This window comes from Podarcis cretensis (genome assembly GCF_951804945.1).
Source record: "Podarcis cretensis genome assembly, chromosome: Z".
Classification (NCBI taxonomy): Eukaryota; Metazoa; Chordata; class Lepidosauria; order Squamata; family Lacertidae; genus Podarcis; species Podarcis cretensis.
Window position 1 is genome coordinate 46861069 of NC_137184.1, and position 16310 is coordinate 46877378.

Consider the following 16310-nt stretch of genomic DNA (forward strand, 5'->3'; position numbering starts at 1 on the left):
TCAACATTGGGATGTGCTGCCCCCCTGGACCCTGACACCTGAGGTGGTTGCCTCACCTTGCCCTGTGGGTGGGCCAGCCTTCTGTGAGGGCTAAACTACAGTTCCCATAATTTTTATTTTTCAAGGAGACTGGATTTGCCTTAAATGTATTGTGTCTGTGTAGCTTTTGTTTCTCTTGCATCTTTGACTTGGCTTCCCAACCCCATTCTCTGGTGCTCAAACCCCCAAACCCCACAATCTTGACATTTTAGGGTTTTTCTAGGAGATGATGCATTTCATACTTTGAACACAAACCCACAGTGGTTGGGAAGATGCATGTCCTTACCAGAAGTGGGGGTGGGGGCGTGGGCAGAGGCAGATTTAGGGGGTGTATGACCAGTTCGGTTGCACTGAGGGACTGGGGGGGGGAAGTCTGGGGGCACTGCAGGGGGAGACACCAAATTTTGGGGTCACAAAAATCACCGCTGAAATTTGAGAATCCAAGGTCTGCCACTGCTGTGGAATCCCCTTCCTCAAGACGTAGTGGTGGTAGCTCTCAATTTAGGTGGATTTTAAAAAATAGGCAACATTGCAGCTGACAACAACTTCCAACCACAATAGCTATGTCCCACCTCCACTGTTGGAGCTGCTAGAGAATCACAAGTGGGGAGTGTAGCTTCCCATAGTACTTTTTTTTTTAATCTATTCATTGCTTTTACATCACATTTTTTCTCTAAGGAGCTCAAGGTGTTGTACATACAATTTCTGCCCCTCATTTAATTCCCACAACAACCCTCTGAGGTCATTTAGGCAGAGAGGCACAGGCCAGCCTCCAAGTGAGCTTTGTGGCTGAGCAGGGATTCGAACCCTCGTCTCCCATGTCCTAGTCTGGCACCCTTACCATTACACTACGCTGACCCCTTCTGTTATTACCACTTTGTCATTTTTCACACTGAAGTGTCTCAGAGCAACTAACAGGATAAAAATAGGAACCAAGAAAAAAAAAAAACCAAACATGAGAGCAGCAATAAAATAATAGGCTTCTGGCCACTCTGAGAACTGGATGCAAGGTGACAAGATGGGCCTTTTTGCCTGATCTGGTGTTCTTGTGTTCATGCATTTGGATAGCTCAATCAGTAGACCATGAGACCCTTAATCTCAGGGTCATGGGTTCGAGCCTTACGTTGGGCAAAAGATTCCTGTGTTGCAGGGGTTGGACTATATGACCCTTGTGACCCTCTTCCAACTCTACAATTCTATAATCTTCTTCTATTTCCTGCCCTACACCCACACTAATCAGCTCAGTGGGGATCACGTGAGAAAAGACCCAAAGGCTATTTTCCCTAAAAGATTGCTAACAAAAGACTGTTGCGGACAGTTGGATGGAAAGTGACACAACCAATCGGGTCCACCCACCTCCATCCCTGCTCCCTGTGAGCATCTGTTTCCAGATTCCCAGTACAGATGCAAGAGTATTGTGATGGCTGCATATGGTGTTTTAACTGGAGCTGCAACCATGCAATGCACGCACCTTCCCCAGAAGGCACTGCAGAAGAAGGTCCCTAGAAGATGTGATGCCCAGCACACGCATGAAGAACAGGGGTGTTCACATAGCCCATGTGGTATAGCAATTAAAGTGAAAGACCTGGGAGACCAGGGTTCGAATCTCCACTAAGCCTCTAAGTTCACTAAGTGACCTTGGGCCAGCCACTGCCTCTCAACCTACCCTACCTCACAAGGTTGTTTTGGAGTTTGAATGAAGAGGAGAGAGAGCTGCATAGGCCACGCTGAGCTCCTTGGAGAAGAAATGTGAGATGAGAATGCTATAGATACATGGGTAGGCAAACTAAGGCCCGGGTACCTTCCAAATCCAGCCCATGGACAGTCTGGGAATCGGTGTTTATTTCTCTGTTTCCTGAGATCCCACACAAATCTCAAGATTTGCAGGACAATATATGTACAAAACCCCCGAAACAAAGCCTGGAGTAGGTTAAAAGAAGAGAAAGCAAAATGCAATGGTTGGTCTTGCTTCCATGGGGCATCTTTCAGCCAGCTGCACACATGCCCTGTATCTGCAGGTGAACTCGAAAGTGGATAAATGCCGTAATTACATGCAATCTTCCTTATCACCCCATCCAGCATGCTACTATAGTCCAAAAGATCTGAAGGACAGCCAGGTTGGGGAAGCTTGCATTAAAGATCACTAAGAAATTGGACTGCCTCATCACATTTCCCACACCCCACAGGATGGCTGATTTCAAATCATTCCCGTCTCACAGTTCCCCCAATATGTCTCTGCTGTCTGGCTGCTTTGCTGGCCTTTGCAGCATCTGCTGAGAAAAAAAGCAGTCTTGGGCTGTCTTCTAATCCCACCCCACTGATAGATACCCTGAAATCCAGAAAGCCCTACCCTACCCCCCCCCATTTCCTGCCTTGAGCCAAGGGTGTCCCCTCCAAGATCCCCTTGAGAGAGGTTGACCACTGCAGTTCTGTTCAACCAAGAAAATCCCCAGCTCTCTCCATCCATCAACAAAGTCCCCATTTCTCTGGGACTGAGTCCAGACTTCAGGTTGTCCTCTCTGCTAGGCTGGTCAGCTTTTTCTGAGTCAGTTCATAGGCAAGGAAGAGGGCCCCATTGGATGGCAGGGCACGGATCACCGTGGGCATCAGCCCGCAGTAAAGAGGCATAAACCCTACAAGAAAAAGGAACATATAAAACCATCTCATACCATGCCACATTATTTGTCAATCTATCCCAATATTGTCTGCTTTGGAGGGTAGCTGATGTCATGGGGCTGGGACAGAGAGGGGTCTTTCTCAGCACTTATTATTATTAAATTGTTGTTGTTGTTATTAATTACTTCTTATATGCCAAAATGGTTTCTAAGTAGATTACAACTGTAAACATCAATACATAATTAAATACACATGAACAAATCCATTAGGGAATTAAAACTTCCTCAATTAAAATATAAAAGAAAAACAAACAATTAAGAAACGTGTGATAAAAATCATTAAAGTAAATAAAACCAGAAATTCAAGTTCAGAAGAATGCTCGCCTAAACAATTCTGTCTTCGGGAACCGGCAGAATGCCAATGCTGATGTGGCCTCTTGTATTTCAGCAGGGAGGACTGGGATTGAACCTGAGGCCTTCTGCATTAAAAGCACCTGCTCTGATCATCCATACCCATAGAAAGAGGCAATAACAAGGCAGTCTTTTGATGCCTAGTGGGGAACCTCTGACACACAGTCCTAATTGGGCACCTGTAGGACACCCTGTTTATCCAGTGAGGCCATTTTGGCCAACCACATTCAGAGGCATTGAATGCCAGTGATGCCAGAGACAGCATTTAGCCATCATGACTAATGCCCACTGACAGCACTAATGATTCCATCAGGCAGTGAGAGAAAAGAAGCAGGGCAATTCCATTGCCCCTGCTGAGAGACCAGTTGCATTTGTTCCTCCCTAAGAGTCCCTAAGAAGACATGGGTGGTGCTGTGGTCTAAACCACTGAGCCTAGGGCTTGACGATCGGAAGGTCAGTGGTTCGAATCCCTGTTGTTCGGTCCCTGCTCCTGCCAACCTAGCAGTTCGAAAGCACATCAAAGTGCAAAGTAGATAAATAGGTACTGCTCCGGCGGGAAGGTAAATGGTGTTTGGTGCACTGCTCTGGTTTTGCCAGAAGCGGCTTAGTCATGCTGGCCACATGACCCAGAAAAACGGTCTGCAGACAAATGTTGGCTCCCTCAAGCAGTAAAGTGAGATGAGCACCACAGCCCCAGAGTCATTCGCGATGGGACTTAACTGTCAGGGGTCCTTTACCTTTACCTTTTTAAGAGTTCCCTAGCAGCAGCCATGCCATCAGCCTGCCTGAATTGTTTCCACTGAAACTGGTTGCTTGACAAACTGTACCTTTAAGAACTGCTGCCCAGAGTTTGCTTTTTTTCTTCTTCCCTAAGCCCTCCTCCAAGGGGACGCAGGTGGCGCTGTGGGTTAAAGCCTCAGCGCCTAGGACTCGCCAATCGAAAGGTCGGCGGTTCGAATCCCTGCGGCGGGGTGCGCTCCCGCTGCTCGGTCCCAGCGCCTGCCAACCTAGCAGTTCGAAAGCACCTCCGGGTGCAAGTAGATAAATAGGGACCGCTTACCAGCGGGAAGGTAAACGGCGTTTCCGTGTGCGGCTCTGGCTCGCCAGAGCAGCGATGTCACGCTGGCCACGTGACCCGGAAGTGTCTCCGGACAGCACTGGCCCCTGGCCTCTTGAGTGAGATGGGCGCACAACCCTAGAGTCTGTCAAGACTGGCCCGTATGGGCAGGGGTACCTTTACCTTTAAGCCCTCCTCCTCCCTCCTCTCCTTTTTTCCTTGTGTGTTGTGCCTTTTCCATTGTAGCCCCGAGGGCAGGGAATGTCTGAGTACTCATCTTTGTAAGCCACTCTGGGAACCTTGCCAGCTTAAGGACAAAGTTTTTTGTTTTTTTTTAAATAATGCTTTAAATAAATAAATGTATAGGAAGGACTCGCCTTCTGTACGTAGGATGTGTAAGAAGGAGAGCAGGAAACCATCTTGCCGTCCAGCCATGGACAACACCTGGATCCGTGATTTCACTGAATCAATGGGATATACAGCCAGCCAGAAAGCAGCACCACCAATTCCGCCACTCACAGTCACAGGGAGAGCACCTGCAAAAAGTAGGTGTAGCTTAACGGTCACCGTTGTTGCTCAAGCAGATTATGGTCAAGTACATCTAGGCAAGACCCACTTCTGGAACATTTCAGAAAGCTTAAGCTGGGTTTACACAATAGCAGGCTCTCCAACAGAGCAGAGTGGTGGTAAATTCTGAAGTACAGACACCCCTATTAGCATTGCCTTCTAAGACTATATGGTAAAAATGATTTTGGGCTATTACATACCACTTTGCTTAGCGTCCATCCTGATAAAGAGTTCTGATGGACTCGTTATTTTGTGACATTTTTGGTTAACTATAATAAAGGGACTTTGCAATGGTGGGAGTCAGGGGTATAATATGGTTGCAGGGTACCAGGTTGGAAAAGGCCATGAACTGCTGAAGCAGAGATGGGGAACTTGTGAATCTAGCTGGACTCCAGCTCCCATCAACCTAACCATTGGCCATGCTGGCTGGGGCTGATGGGTGTTGGAGTCCAACAATTTCATGAGGGCTGCAGGTGCTCCCTAGTCCAGAGGACGATAACACTGGGCTAGATGGGCAATAGCCTGAAGGCAGCTCTGTATTGGGAAGTTTTTAATGTTTGACATTTTATTATGTTTTTATATGTGCTGGAAGCCTAATAATAATAATAATAATAATAATAATAATAATAATAATAATAATAATGTTTCATGGGTCAGGCAAACTTCATAGCCTCAGTAGTGGCCAAGTGATGACTAAGAAAAGGAACTTGGAACAGCAAGCTTGCTGCCTACCAACATTAGACAGGTACATCCACTATATTCTTTTAAACACCTGCTGAAAACTTTTCTGTATTCAACAAATCTATCCAGACACGTGAATTAGTTATAGCCATTTCAGATGTTTCATTGATTTCATCCTTCATAAACGGGTTTATGCATATCTGTTTTTAATTGCTTTGAACATCCTAATCATGCTTTATATATAAAGTCAGACTGCACGCTTCTTGGATACTTTCTTTGAGCAAGCCGTTTATGCATTTTTGAAATAAGCAAACAAAAATGAATGGTGAGGAGGCTGGCACGGAAGCAGGCAGCTGCTGTCCTCTTTGGATCAGAGCCCTTCCACCACAATCACTGTGTCAGAGCTCCCCAGAAGGAAGGGGCTGGCATTTCCCAGAGGAATCATCGGCACATTCTAGGACATGCAAGACTCTGCTTGGGTCTGGCACTTGCTGGAGAGTCTGCACTCTTCCAGAATCCCCTTCCTGCATTCCAGGCAGGCAGGCAGGCAGGCAGGCAGAGCAGCTGGCACAGGCGTGAGAGCAAGAAAGCCAATTCTAATGGAATCCCTCTTCAGGGCACCTCTGAAGGGCAAATTGAGGAAGCCACCACACACAGAAGCATCCAAGAAAAAGATCATTCTAAGCAAATATCTCTTTTCTCTGCCAGAGTATTTACATTGGGGCTTCTCAGGACCTCCCTTGCCCAAGAGCAAGTTCTGCTGACTACCCAAATAGGACTAAACTGAACCCTTGCTATTGACTGTTTGATCTCCCCCAAGAGGGGACCTCTCCTCCAGGTGTCCTTTGTATTGTCCGTTCAGGAAGATTTGAGTTCATAGTGGTATTTAGGCAGTTATCTGCTGTCTTGCTTTCCATATACTGTTTGCAGCTGCAAAAGATGTTGGAATGGATATACTGTTTCATTTCCAAATCAGTGCCTATTTTGTAACTTTCTACTGAAATCTTATACACTTTTTCTTGCCCTGCAGGGCAAAGGTTTCTGTCCAGAAAGCAATAATGCAGCAACATTGGGGTAGCATTGCAGAGCAACTAATAAAGCAGAATGATCTGTCTTTAGTTCACCACTAATGTGCTGTCATTGCATCAATAGCACATTGTAGAATACCCCTGCAAAAAGCACAACCCTGGAAAGGCTGCTGCCTCCGACATCTTTCAGCTCATTTCTTTTTTCCCATTCTGGCTTACTGGGCAAAGCTGAGGACCCCTGTAGGGAAATCCCCCTGCTCCCAGGCTTTGCTTACCCAGATCCTCCTTTGACTGTCCAGCCTGGAGGAAGAAGCTTCGGCTGACTTCATAACCCCCAAAGAAGAAGAAATAGCCAGGCACCTCCCGTAGCCATGTGCTGGTCAGACCCTGGAAGAAACCCAGGGGGCCTTCTGAATGGAAGATGGCTTTCACCACAGTCCAGGTGGAACTATAAGAGGGGAGAGAAGAAAGTCCCATGACACATGGAGAGCACAGAGAATCCATATTAGGGGTAGACTGAGGGCCTCGTTTCCCAATGGGCAGCCTTTCTGGGACTGCATGCCTGGGTAGCTGGGACAACAGATTTGACATTCATCTTTGTACAGGAGGCAACAGGCCAATCTTGCAAAAGCCAGAGGCTTCCAGACATACTGTTTATGGGAATTTGTGAGTGGAAGACTCCCCTGGGTGATGAGTTAGTGAGTGCCAGACACTGAACCCCTGGATTCAGCAAAAGTTAAACCAGAGCTTTCCAAACTTTTCCTGTTGGGAAATGCATTGTATCACAACACAACACTGTAAATCAGTTTTACTAGCAAACTGGAGGTTAAACTAACTAGTAAATCAGTTTTACTAGCAAACTGGAGGTTAAACTAACCCCTTTCCAGCCCCAGGAGGAGCGCAGGGAGCATTCTCACAACACACCTACACACTGCAGCCGACACGCTAATGTGTCATGACACACAGTTTGGCAAGCTCTGAGTTAAACTATAGGTCAGGCCAGCTTCTGTATGAGGTAATCGCCTGGGAGATGAGCCACTAAGAAAACAAAAGGAAGGTTATGAGCCATTAGGAAAGCCAAGGAGAGGGGGAAATGGAAGGAGCTCCTCCCTCAACTGTTAGTTAGAAAGCCAAAAGGCACGTGTTTTGGGTTGACTGTGACGTGAGCTAGAAGCTGGGGGAAAGCAGCAAGCAGAGGTTCAGAGACCCGTGGCTGATTTCTGTTTGAATCCAAGGCTGCAGCCAGTGTCTTTTGCCTGGGGGTACGCATTTCCGTGTGCTGCGCTGGCTCGCCAGATGCAGCTTTGTCACGCTGGCCATGTGACCTGGAAGTGTCCTCAGACAGCGCTGGCCCCCGGCCTCTTAAGTGAGATGGGCGCACAACCCTAGAGTCGGACACGACTGGCCCGTACGGGCAGGGGTAGCTTTACATTTACCTTTTTACGCATACCCCTAAACATTTTGTGAATCTTTGTACTTTTGTCCATTTACTGTATTTATTCTTCCCAATTTGAACTATAAAATGGTGATTTTCTTGAGTCAAAATGAGAGTACCCCTAAACATTTTTTAAGAAAAAAGGCCCAGCTGCAGCTATGGGAGACACAAGAACCTTTTGGGGTGCTAATGCTGTGAGCCCCTCCATCATAGGTTCAGGTTGCATATATGTGTGAATAAACCATATATCTTAAAGACACCCAGTCTTTGCTGTGCTTCAAAAGGAAATCCTGGGTGAGCGCTTGGAGCCCCTGGAATCTCACACCGCTGTGAAGACTGGGGTGGCATGCAACAGTGCATTTCTCCACTCAGGCAAGCAGGAGGCATTCTTGGAGTTCAAGAACACATTGCAGCCAGGCGAAAAATCTGGGAGGGATGTGACCTAGGAAGGAGGTGTGGCCTATGGAGAATTCAGAGGACCAGACAGAGAAGCCAAGGAAGCCTCTCTCTCTCTTTCTCAATACATAATTAACATCAGGTATCCTTTCCCAATCTGGGACCTTCCAAGTGTTCCAGCCAACAATTCTAATGACAATTCCCATGAATTATTATTTTTTGGTGGGGGGGGGGAGGCATGATTGTTTATAGTGGTACAATACTGCTTTGAATGTGTAGTGCAGAGGGGGCCTTAAATGGCTTCCCCTCTCAAAGGATTAAATTCACATGGGAGAGACGCCTCGGCACCCATTAGCCTGGATAACGAAATAGAGCCTCCATGTTGCGAGGCAGTCTACCTCCGAGTACCTGTGCCTCGACAGAGCTGTCTGCCCTGTGACCTTCATCTCATGGAGAGCTTGCATCCGGCACTTCACCAGCTCTGTGGGGCACAGAACCATGGAGGAGAAGACTGATGAGAAGGAACCGGCAATCGCGCTGTGCAAATCACTGTAATAACCCGAGAGAAGAATCCTCAGAGGAAAACGAAGACCAGAGGGCGGGTGGGGGGAATCCCACAGCTAGGGAGCAACCTTCAATCCTCCCATACACTATGTATTTGTTTGCCTTTTGCCAGCAGAAATGAGCTGATTAAGTCAATCAGCCCACTCGAACCTGGTGTCCTCCAGAAGTTTTGGGCTGCAACTCTGATTGGGAAGTCTGACCAGGCTGAGGAATTCTGAGCAAAAGGATCCTACCCTGAGCAGCCTCCCACCCAACCCTCCCTTTGCATTCTATCTATCTATCTATCTATCTATCTATCTATCTATCTATCTATCTATCATCTAGGTATTTATTGAAATCCCTCTTTACACCTATGTTGCAAGCTACTGTGAGACCTATGCTATGTCAAATATTTAAAAGACAAACTAAAGCTGCAGAATTTAAAACCTCAAGGATTTAAAACATAAAAGAAAAAGCAAAACATCTGAGAGGCATTCAGGGCACAAGACCTCCTGAAATCAAACAGTTCTGACCAGGTGCCTGAAACTCAGAAGGGACTGTTCCTATCTAACTTTCTCCAGAGGGGATTTCCATAGAGTTGGGGCCCACAGTCCTGAAGCTATGACTCACCCTGGGCGTCCAGTGTGGTGGCTGGTGTCCATTGGGTCTCATAGGGCAGACAATGGGGAGCCAGAGCTGAGGACAGGCAGAGCCAACTAATTCCAGCTTTGCCCCCATCCACCCCCCTGCCTTCTAGCAAGGCCAAAACTGAGACTGAGGAGGAGGAAGATGGCAGGCGAGCCCCCCACCCCACCCTGTGCTTGGCTGTAAGCAATAATGCACCACTGTTTATATCAATGTCTCAGAGCCTCTGTCAGAAGAGAGGGGAAGAGAAAAAGACTGTACCTGAGCTCCTGGACATTGCCCAACCCAAAGAGCTGCCTCACGAGCTGCTGGCAGAACCCATAGCAGGCAAAAAGCACAGCGTTCTCCGCAACGTTGGCCAGCAAGGCTGGAGTGGTGCCTTGGTAGAGCCCATGCATGCCCTCCTGCTGGTAGGTCTTGACTGAGCAGTCAAAGAAGCCCTGGTACATTGTTGGGAAGGTCTGCATCTTCACCTTGATGGTGTCAAAAGGCTGCCCGGTCACCACGCATGCCACACCACCTGCAAAGAGCCACCCCACCCCAGGCAAGGTCACTCACTTGCTCCTGAAATACAGGGCAGATCAAACCAACTGTACTGCAGTGTCTGCTTTGCCAAAACGTACCCATGAAACACGTCAAGGGATGAGCATTAAAGGAGCACACTCTCCCTGTTCTATAAGGCCTGCTTCTGTTCTAAGCTGCTATGATGGAAATGGGACATATTAGGGGGCCTCTCCCATATAAACTTGTCAGAGCATTCAGATCCAACATCTCAAGTCCCATGTCCCCGTAGCCTTTGTTGGCATCTCTTCAGTGCCAGGACGACCTATATATTTTCCCTAACTAAGATTATGCTGCTTTTCTACTTCCTAGCGTGCTGCTAAACTTCCTGTGGCTAGTTTGGGGTTTGTTTTGGTCTGTTTTTATGGTATAATGTATTTATATTTGTGTGTTACATGCATTGTAAGTTGCACAGAGACCTCCAAGTAACAAGCAACTGACAATAAAATAACAGCAATGAAGCTAAAGCTGCAGCAGTCTTGCTTCCATTTTTCCTCCTGCCTTTCCTTGCTGTCTGCCTTGTGTTTATTGGCTGGCCAGCCATGAGAAGTGGGGTCTTTTATGTGATGGCACCCAGACTGTGGAATGCCTTCTCGAGGCACCTTTGCCTTCACCATTGCTGCTTGCTTTACCCAGAGCACTTAATGCCCATTTATTTCCTCTGGCTATTTCTCTGCTGACTTGGAACGTTATCTGTCAAAGGCTTGGCGTTTCTAATTCGTCTCTGCTTGTCTTCACCTGTATTTATTTATAAAACCTACAAACAGCTTTTCACCACCAAAGTGGTCCCAAAGACAGATTCAGAAAGTGTGACAAGGAAAACAAAATTACAGTTTGAACATTAAAACCAGCAGAAGTACATCTGTACCGTACGACATATAAGACTTCAGAGCAGACCTGACCAAGACCTTTATTTTCTTGGATACATTTTGTGATGTTTTAGGGATATCTTGCACAGAGAAGTAGAAGGACAGAGATTATCCTGAGATCATGAGACTAGTCTCCCTACACCACCCGGGAGGGAAGTTCAGAGGGTGGTGGTGATAGCAGGCTTTGTATGCAGTAGATCCCAATTTATATATACTCTCTCCAGGGAAGCCTGCCTGGCACCAGCCTTGTCTGCATTTTTGCCTCAGAAATACCTTTTTTTGTTTTCTTGGATGTTTGGGCAGCATGGATAATGGGATATTGTATTGTTAAACCTGTTTTAATGTTTATGTGATTCTGAAACTGTATTTCTGAGCTGAGGAAAGTGGACGTGCAGAAATCTCTTCACTCAGTCTTAGCCAGAAAACAGATTTGACAGCAAGACGCTGTAAGGTAGCAGCAGGTACCTGCCAGCAAGCCCAGTTGTCATAAGTCGGCTTTTACAGATGTTTTGGACTACAACTCCCATCAGACCATTCGCAATCCAAAGCATTTGGAGGGCACCAGGTTGACAAAAGCTACCTTACGCTGTTGCTAGTTCTACACATCTCTTTCCCTTCAGAACAGACAACTAGAAGCCAAACTCGGCACAGGGCCTGCCAGATGTAGACCTATTTAACACTACAATAAAAGACCACGCAGATCTCCATATACTTGCAAGCACATACCCCTCACATCTAAGATCCACCAAAGGGCTCCACTTCCCATGGCTCTTCTCTGAATCTTGCTTGCTTTCCTGAACAGGCATTGCATCCAGTGCTTGCTCAGTTTTAAGGGAGGGGTGGAAAACACTTTCCAGTTAAGGCCACATTCAAGTGGTGGGCGGGGCCAGAGGCAAAAGTGGGTGGACTAACCAAGACAAGCTTCGCCTTTGTACAGTAGGCTTATTTCTGCACACCCACCCACCCGCCTCTCTATCTTCCACCCAGGCAAGCAAAAGGCACGGTCAATGACACATTCCAACCAGACAGAAGCACTTAAGGCAGGGGCAAAGCAGGGCTGGTTAGGGGAATGGCTGGGGGTGGGGATTGTGGTATGGGGAAAGTCCCATGGGTCAGCCAGAGAGGCTTGGAGCTGCCCCTCCTAGGTTAAGAGTTCCATTCTTCCCTACACCTGCCATTGATCCTTGGTCTCCCTCTAAAGGGAGGCTTCTTGACCCATCCTCCCAGCAGCTCTCTCTCCATCCTTCAGGCTCACCTGCTGCCCCTGCAGTGAGGTCGATAAGCATCTGCACCAGCGGGTGGACTCGGGCTTGTTCAGTAGGCATCTCAGCACACAAACGTACAGGTGCAGGTTTCCCAAAGAAGACTGCAAGACTGGAGGGGGGAAATAAGAACATCAGTGGTGTTGTGGTTAAGTTTTGAAGCAACTCATCATGATGGCCCCTGTAGCCACACAGTCAAGGAAAGTCCAGAAATTAGGCAGCTGTGCTGATCCATTATTATTATATAGACAAGCGCAGAAGCATTGTTACATAGCATAACACCCAGTTTATTAGGACCAGCATGCCTGCAATCCAACAGTTTCCTGGGAGCACTATTGAACTTAGAGGTGCTTCCTTCCCATTGAAAGGGTGGGCTTGCAAAACACACAGAGCTTTAACGAAAGATCTTCAGCTAGCTAAAAGGCAACCTTATGGGTTGTATCCAATGGTAGTCACATTCAAAGCAGGCAAAATAAAATTAATGAACCTAGTTCCACTTGTTTCAGTTAGGTCTGCTCTAGGTATCAGAGTGGGACTTAGAAAAGCACCTAAACATGAAAATGTTACTATTCAAATTGTTACCATGAAGTAAGAACCTCACTGAACAAAAGAAATACCTCAACTTTGCTTATTTTTCACAGGCTTCTGACTACTTCCAAGCTAATCTGTTGCAAACACACTTGAAAGCTTATTGCACCATTTAATTGCTAGAAAAAGGAGGATCTGCTGTTCCAGATGACCTCAGTGCCTGGCATTAATTATCCTGGCAGTCTAGGAGATTACAGCATTACCTCAGCTTGGGGGGAAAGTTCCCAGATCTGCACTCCTACACCACTGAAGAGCGTCATCTAAATAGGCTCCATCCTGCCCCCCAACCGAAGGTTATGTAAATATCTGAGTAACAGACCTGTAAAGGGAGATGGTAAAACAGGATGAGGTGAGGTGTCCCAGGCAGCTACCTGAGGTAGGCAGATGAGGTGCAAAAAGTTAAAGGGAGCCAAACAAGGAATGTGAGTTGGGTGGGGGTGGCATTTCCATTCCGTCTTGTGCCTTCTTACCCACCCCAGCCTTAGCCAGCTAGTCAGCCAGACAGCCAAATACTCTTCAGGGGGGAAAGGCTGCTAAATTTTCTCCCAGCAGGGCTCCTGGGCATTTATTAGCTTTATGCAGCAAGTGGATCATTCCACATCTATATATACTAGACAAGAAGCATTCACTGTTGAATTTCTAGCTGTTGCACAGTTGCGTGAGGCAGATTCCTTGACACAAATACACACACGCTACATTTCCAGAGGTTCTTTAAAGTTGCTAAAATTTGCTTTGTACAGGTCTTCATCCAGTGCCAGTACCCACTATAAAGTTGTTACTGCAAGTGCCACACTTTTAACATAAAAAGGACGAATGGACCCTGTAACAGAGCGTAGTAACACGGGGCCATTGCATTAGCTGGCTTTGCAGTGGGCTGATAAAAGGCCTCAAATGACCAGACAGCAACTGGAAAAATCCTGTCAGATCAGAAAACTGACAAAGGCTGTTACAAGGTCTCTGGGACAGCTAGAAAACCAGGCTGCTCTCTTGTAGGTTAATTGCTCTGTCATCTTTTTGCCTTAGGGCTGGAAATGCCAATCTGAGTAGTGGGGCGCAGCTGCAGAGCTGCACCAACAGAATCTAACTGCAGAAAGGTGGCATGAAATTATGGTGAAGATTGCTACAGTCAGCTCTTTGGTATTTAGAATACCAAAAGTCAGAGTAGAGTATCAAGAGACTTTGGGTCATTTTACAAGCCTGTAGAAATCTGCAGGGCTGCTACAGAACACTGAAACCAACAGGATACAGACAGGTACTGTGGGACACTAGGCTGTTCTCCCAAACGTTAACAAAAGCTCAAGCTTATTGAGGCCATCTCAGGATACAGCTTTGGGGAGAATGGTTATCACCACGTAGGTGGACTCTGCTGCCTGACAAGCTCATGTTTCTTGGGTGAAATTCCAGGTGCTGATTACAACTGCCCAAGGCTGGGTGCCAAGTTACCTTACCTACCCTTTGCTTCCACTCTTTAACTTACCGGTACTTCTATGCATTTGCAGAAAGCATGGAACATAGATGCGCTGCAGCTGTCACCAGCCAGCCTCAGTACTGTAGTATGATTGCCCACGAGCAGCTATCTCTAATAGGGAACTGCAGATGTTTTAGATTCTAGCTCCCATCAGCTGCCGCCAGCAAAGCCAATGGTGAGAGATTAATAGGGGTTGGAAACATCTGAAGAGCACCAGGTTGCGGGGGGGGGGGGGGACACTGCCCCAGCAAGGCTATTTGAGTTTAGTCTTTCAGAATCCCACAAATCAGGGGTCCTGAATGTCTACAAGCATTTCAACAGGAACAACGTATGGCCTTAGAACTTCTTGTTTATGCTAGGGAAGCAAAGGAAGAAGCAGATTCCCGATGTACATAGGTATTGGGCCAGAAAGAAGATACACAGCTGTGGTTATGCTTCGGCAGAACCCATGGTATACATTGCTGCTGTGCTCACTGCTACACATGCCATTATCATCATCCTTTCCCACCAACAGCAGCTTGGAAGGTGGGGCTATTCAAAATTCCTCCTTTTTGCCACATGACCTTAGCAGACAGCAGAATTTTAAAGCTACTTATCGACACTTGCCATTTCCCAATAACTGCATGGCAACAGATTACCAGATCATGTGAAAGCTGGAAAATCACAGCCAGAGCCTACAGCACACTTTCCAAACTGTGTTGGGACACATGTTGGCTGCAGTGTCTAGGTGTGTCATGCGAACACTCCCCACGCTCCTCCCGGGGTTGGAAAGGGGTTAGTTTAACCTCCCGTTTGCTAGTAAAACTGTGTTGCAAAATGATGCCTGTCTAAAAAGGATGTCACCAACATGAAAAATTTGGAAAGCCCTGGCCTAACGGATCCATCTTGCCAAGGGCTATCTACTCCAGCTAACAGCAGCTTGCCAAAGAAACTGGGAAGAGGTTTGGCCCAGTTCTCTTACAACAGATCCTTTTCACTGCAGATGCCAGGATTATCCTTTGCATGAAGAACCTAAGATCCAGTATCTATCTCTCTTGACTGTTTAACCACTTGCTGTGTAATACCAGCAACTCCCATGTTTCTGCAGCTCCACACAAAATGCCCCATAGCTTGCATACCTAGGAAACTGCTTATATTTTCGCCACCCAAAGCAGAATCACAGCCTCCCCCCTCCTCCTGCTGTCCCACCAGTGCATGGGGCAGTTCAATTAGTAGAGAATCCTACATACCTGGTTTCTGCTGCCAGCAGCTCTGCTGTAGTAGAATCTTGCAAACAGCACCACCCACCAGGCTTGCAAGCTTGATGAACTTTGAGCAGAAACGAATGTCCCCTTCACCTCCAGCACACCTTGTTTATATAGGGCCCAGGTTCCTACGGTAAGTCTGGCTCTTATCTTGAATCATTAAGCTGGTTCAGACAACAGTTGCTACACACTGCATTTTTTCCATCTCCAGGCATAAGGCAAGAGCAGAGTTGTGGATGTTGACTGCCTTATACTTGCTTGTAATAGCTGTTTGTGCACCCAAAACATTACAGAACCAGTGAGTCCACATTGTGCATACTACACTAATAATCCCAAACTGAAGACTAGGAGAACACAGCAACTGTGTGAAATTATAAAACACTCTTGCTTCTGCCTGCAACCTATCCACTTTCCTTTCACTTTCCAAATCAAGTGAAGGTGCAACACTTTTCATTCTCTCACCTTCCCTTCAAAACAATTTTTCCAGCTCTGAAAGGAGCAACTTGAAAGTTGAGTGGGCCACTTTGCCCACAAACTTCTTCCCCTGTAGCAATATGTGCATTAACAATCCAGAGTAAGAGATATGGGGCAGATGCCAACAGGAAACTACCCGCCTCCCCTAGTAAATCTCCTTTTTTGATGTGTGTGTGTGTGTTTTTGTGTTCTTGTTACCACCCTGTCAGGATTTGTTTTTCGGTCACATACTTTGGAACCAAGCTACTTTGTGGGCTATACACAAGACATATCAGCTTCACTGCTGGAGGAAGAGAACACTGGGGGGTAGAGTGGTGGTATCTTCAAACACAGTGTCTCAGGACTTCTCAGAAAAAGTAGAGATCTGGCTGCCACTTCCAAGAGATGCAGAAAGAATGCAGTAGGTTCTCCCTCTAGTGACCAAAAC

General features: G+C 46.9%; 1 protein-coding gene across 2 annotated transcripts; it reads right to left on the bottom strand.

Moving 5' to 3' along the window:
- Positions 1–1876: 1876 nt before the first annotated feature.
- On the bottom strand, positions 1877–15921 carry LOC307208355 (mitochondrial ornithine transporter 1-like). 2 transcript variants are annotated; one of them, XM_079962991.1, is made up of 7 exons: positions 15395–15921; positions 12103–12221; positions 9679–9937; positions 8638–8778; positions 6674–6846; positions 4500–4658; positions 1877–2672 (listed from the first exon to the last, which is right to left on the bottom strand). In XM_079962991.1, the coding sequence occupies exons 2-7, from the start codon at positions 12170–12172 to the stop codon at positions 2545–2547; spliced, it is 930 nt and encodes a 309-aa protein (XP_079819117.1). In that variant the 5' UTR covers positions 12173–12221; positions 15395–15921; the 3' UTR covers positions 1877–2544. The 2 variants fall into 2 exon arrangements, with proteins under 2 accessions (XP_079819117.1, XP_079819118.1); XM_079962992.1 differs by lacking the exon at positions 8638–8778 and having other exon boundaries at positions 15395–15920.
- Positions 15922–16310: the final 389 nt, after the last annotated feature.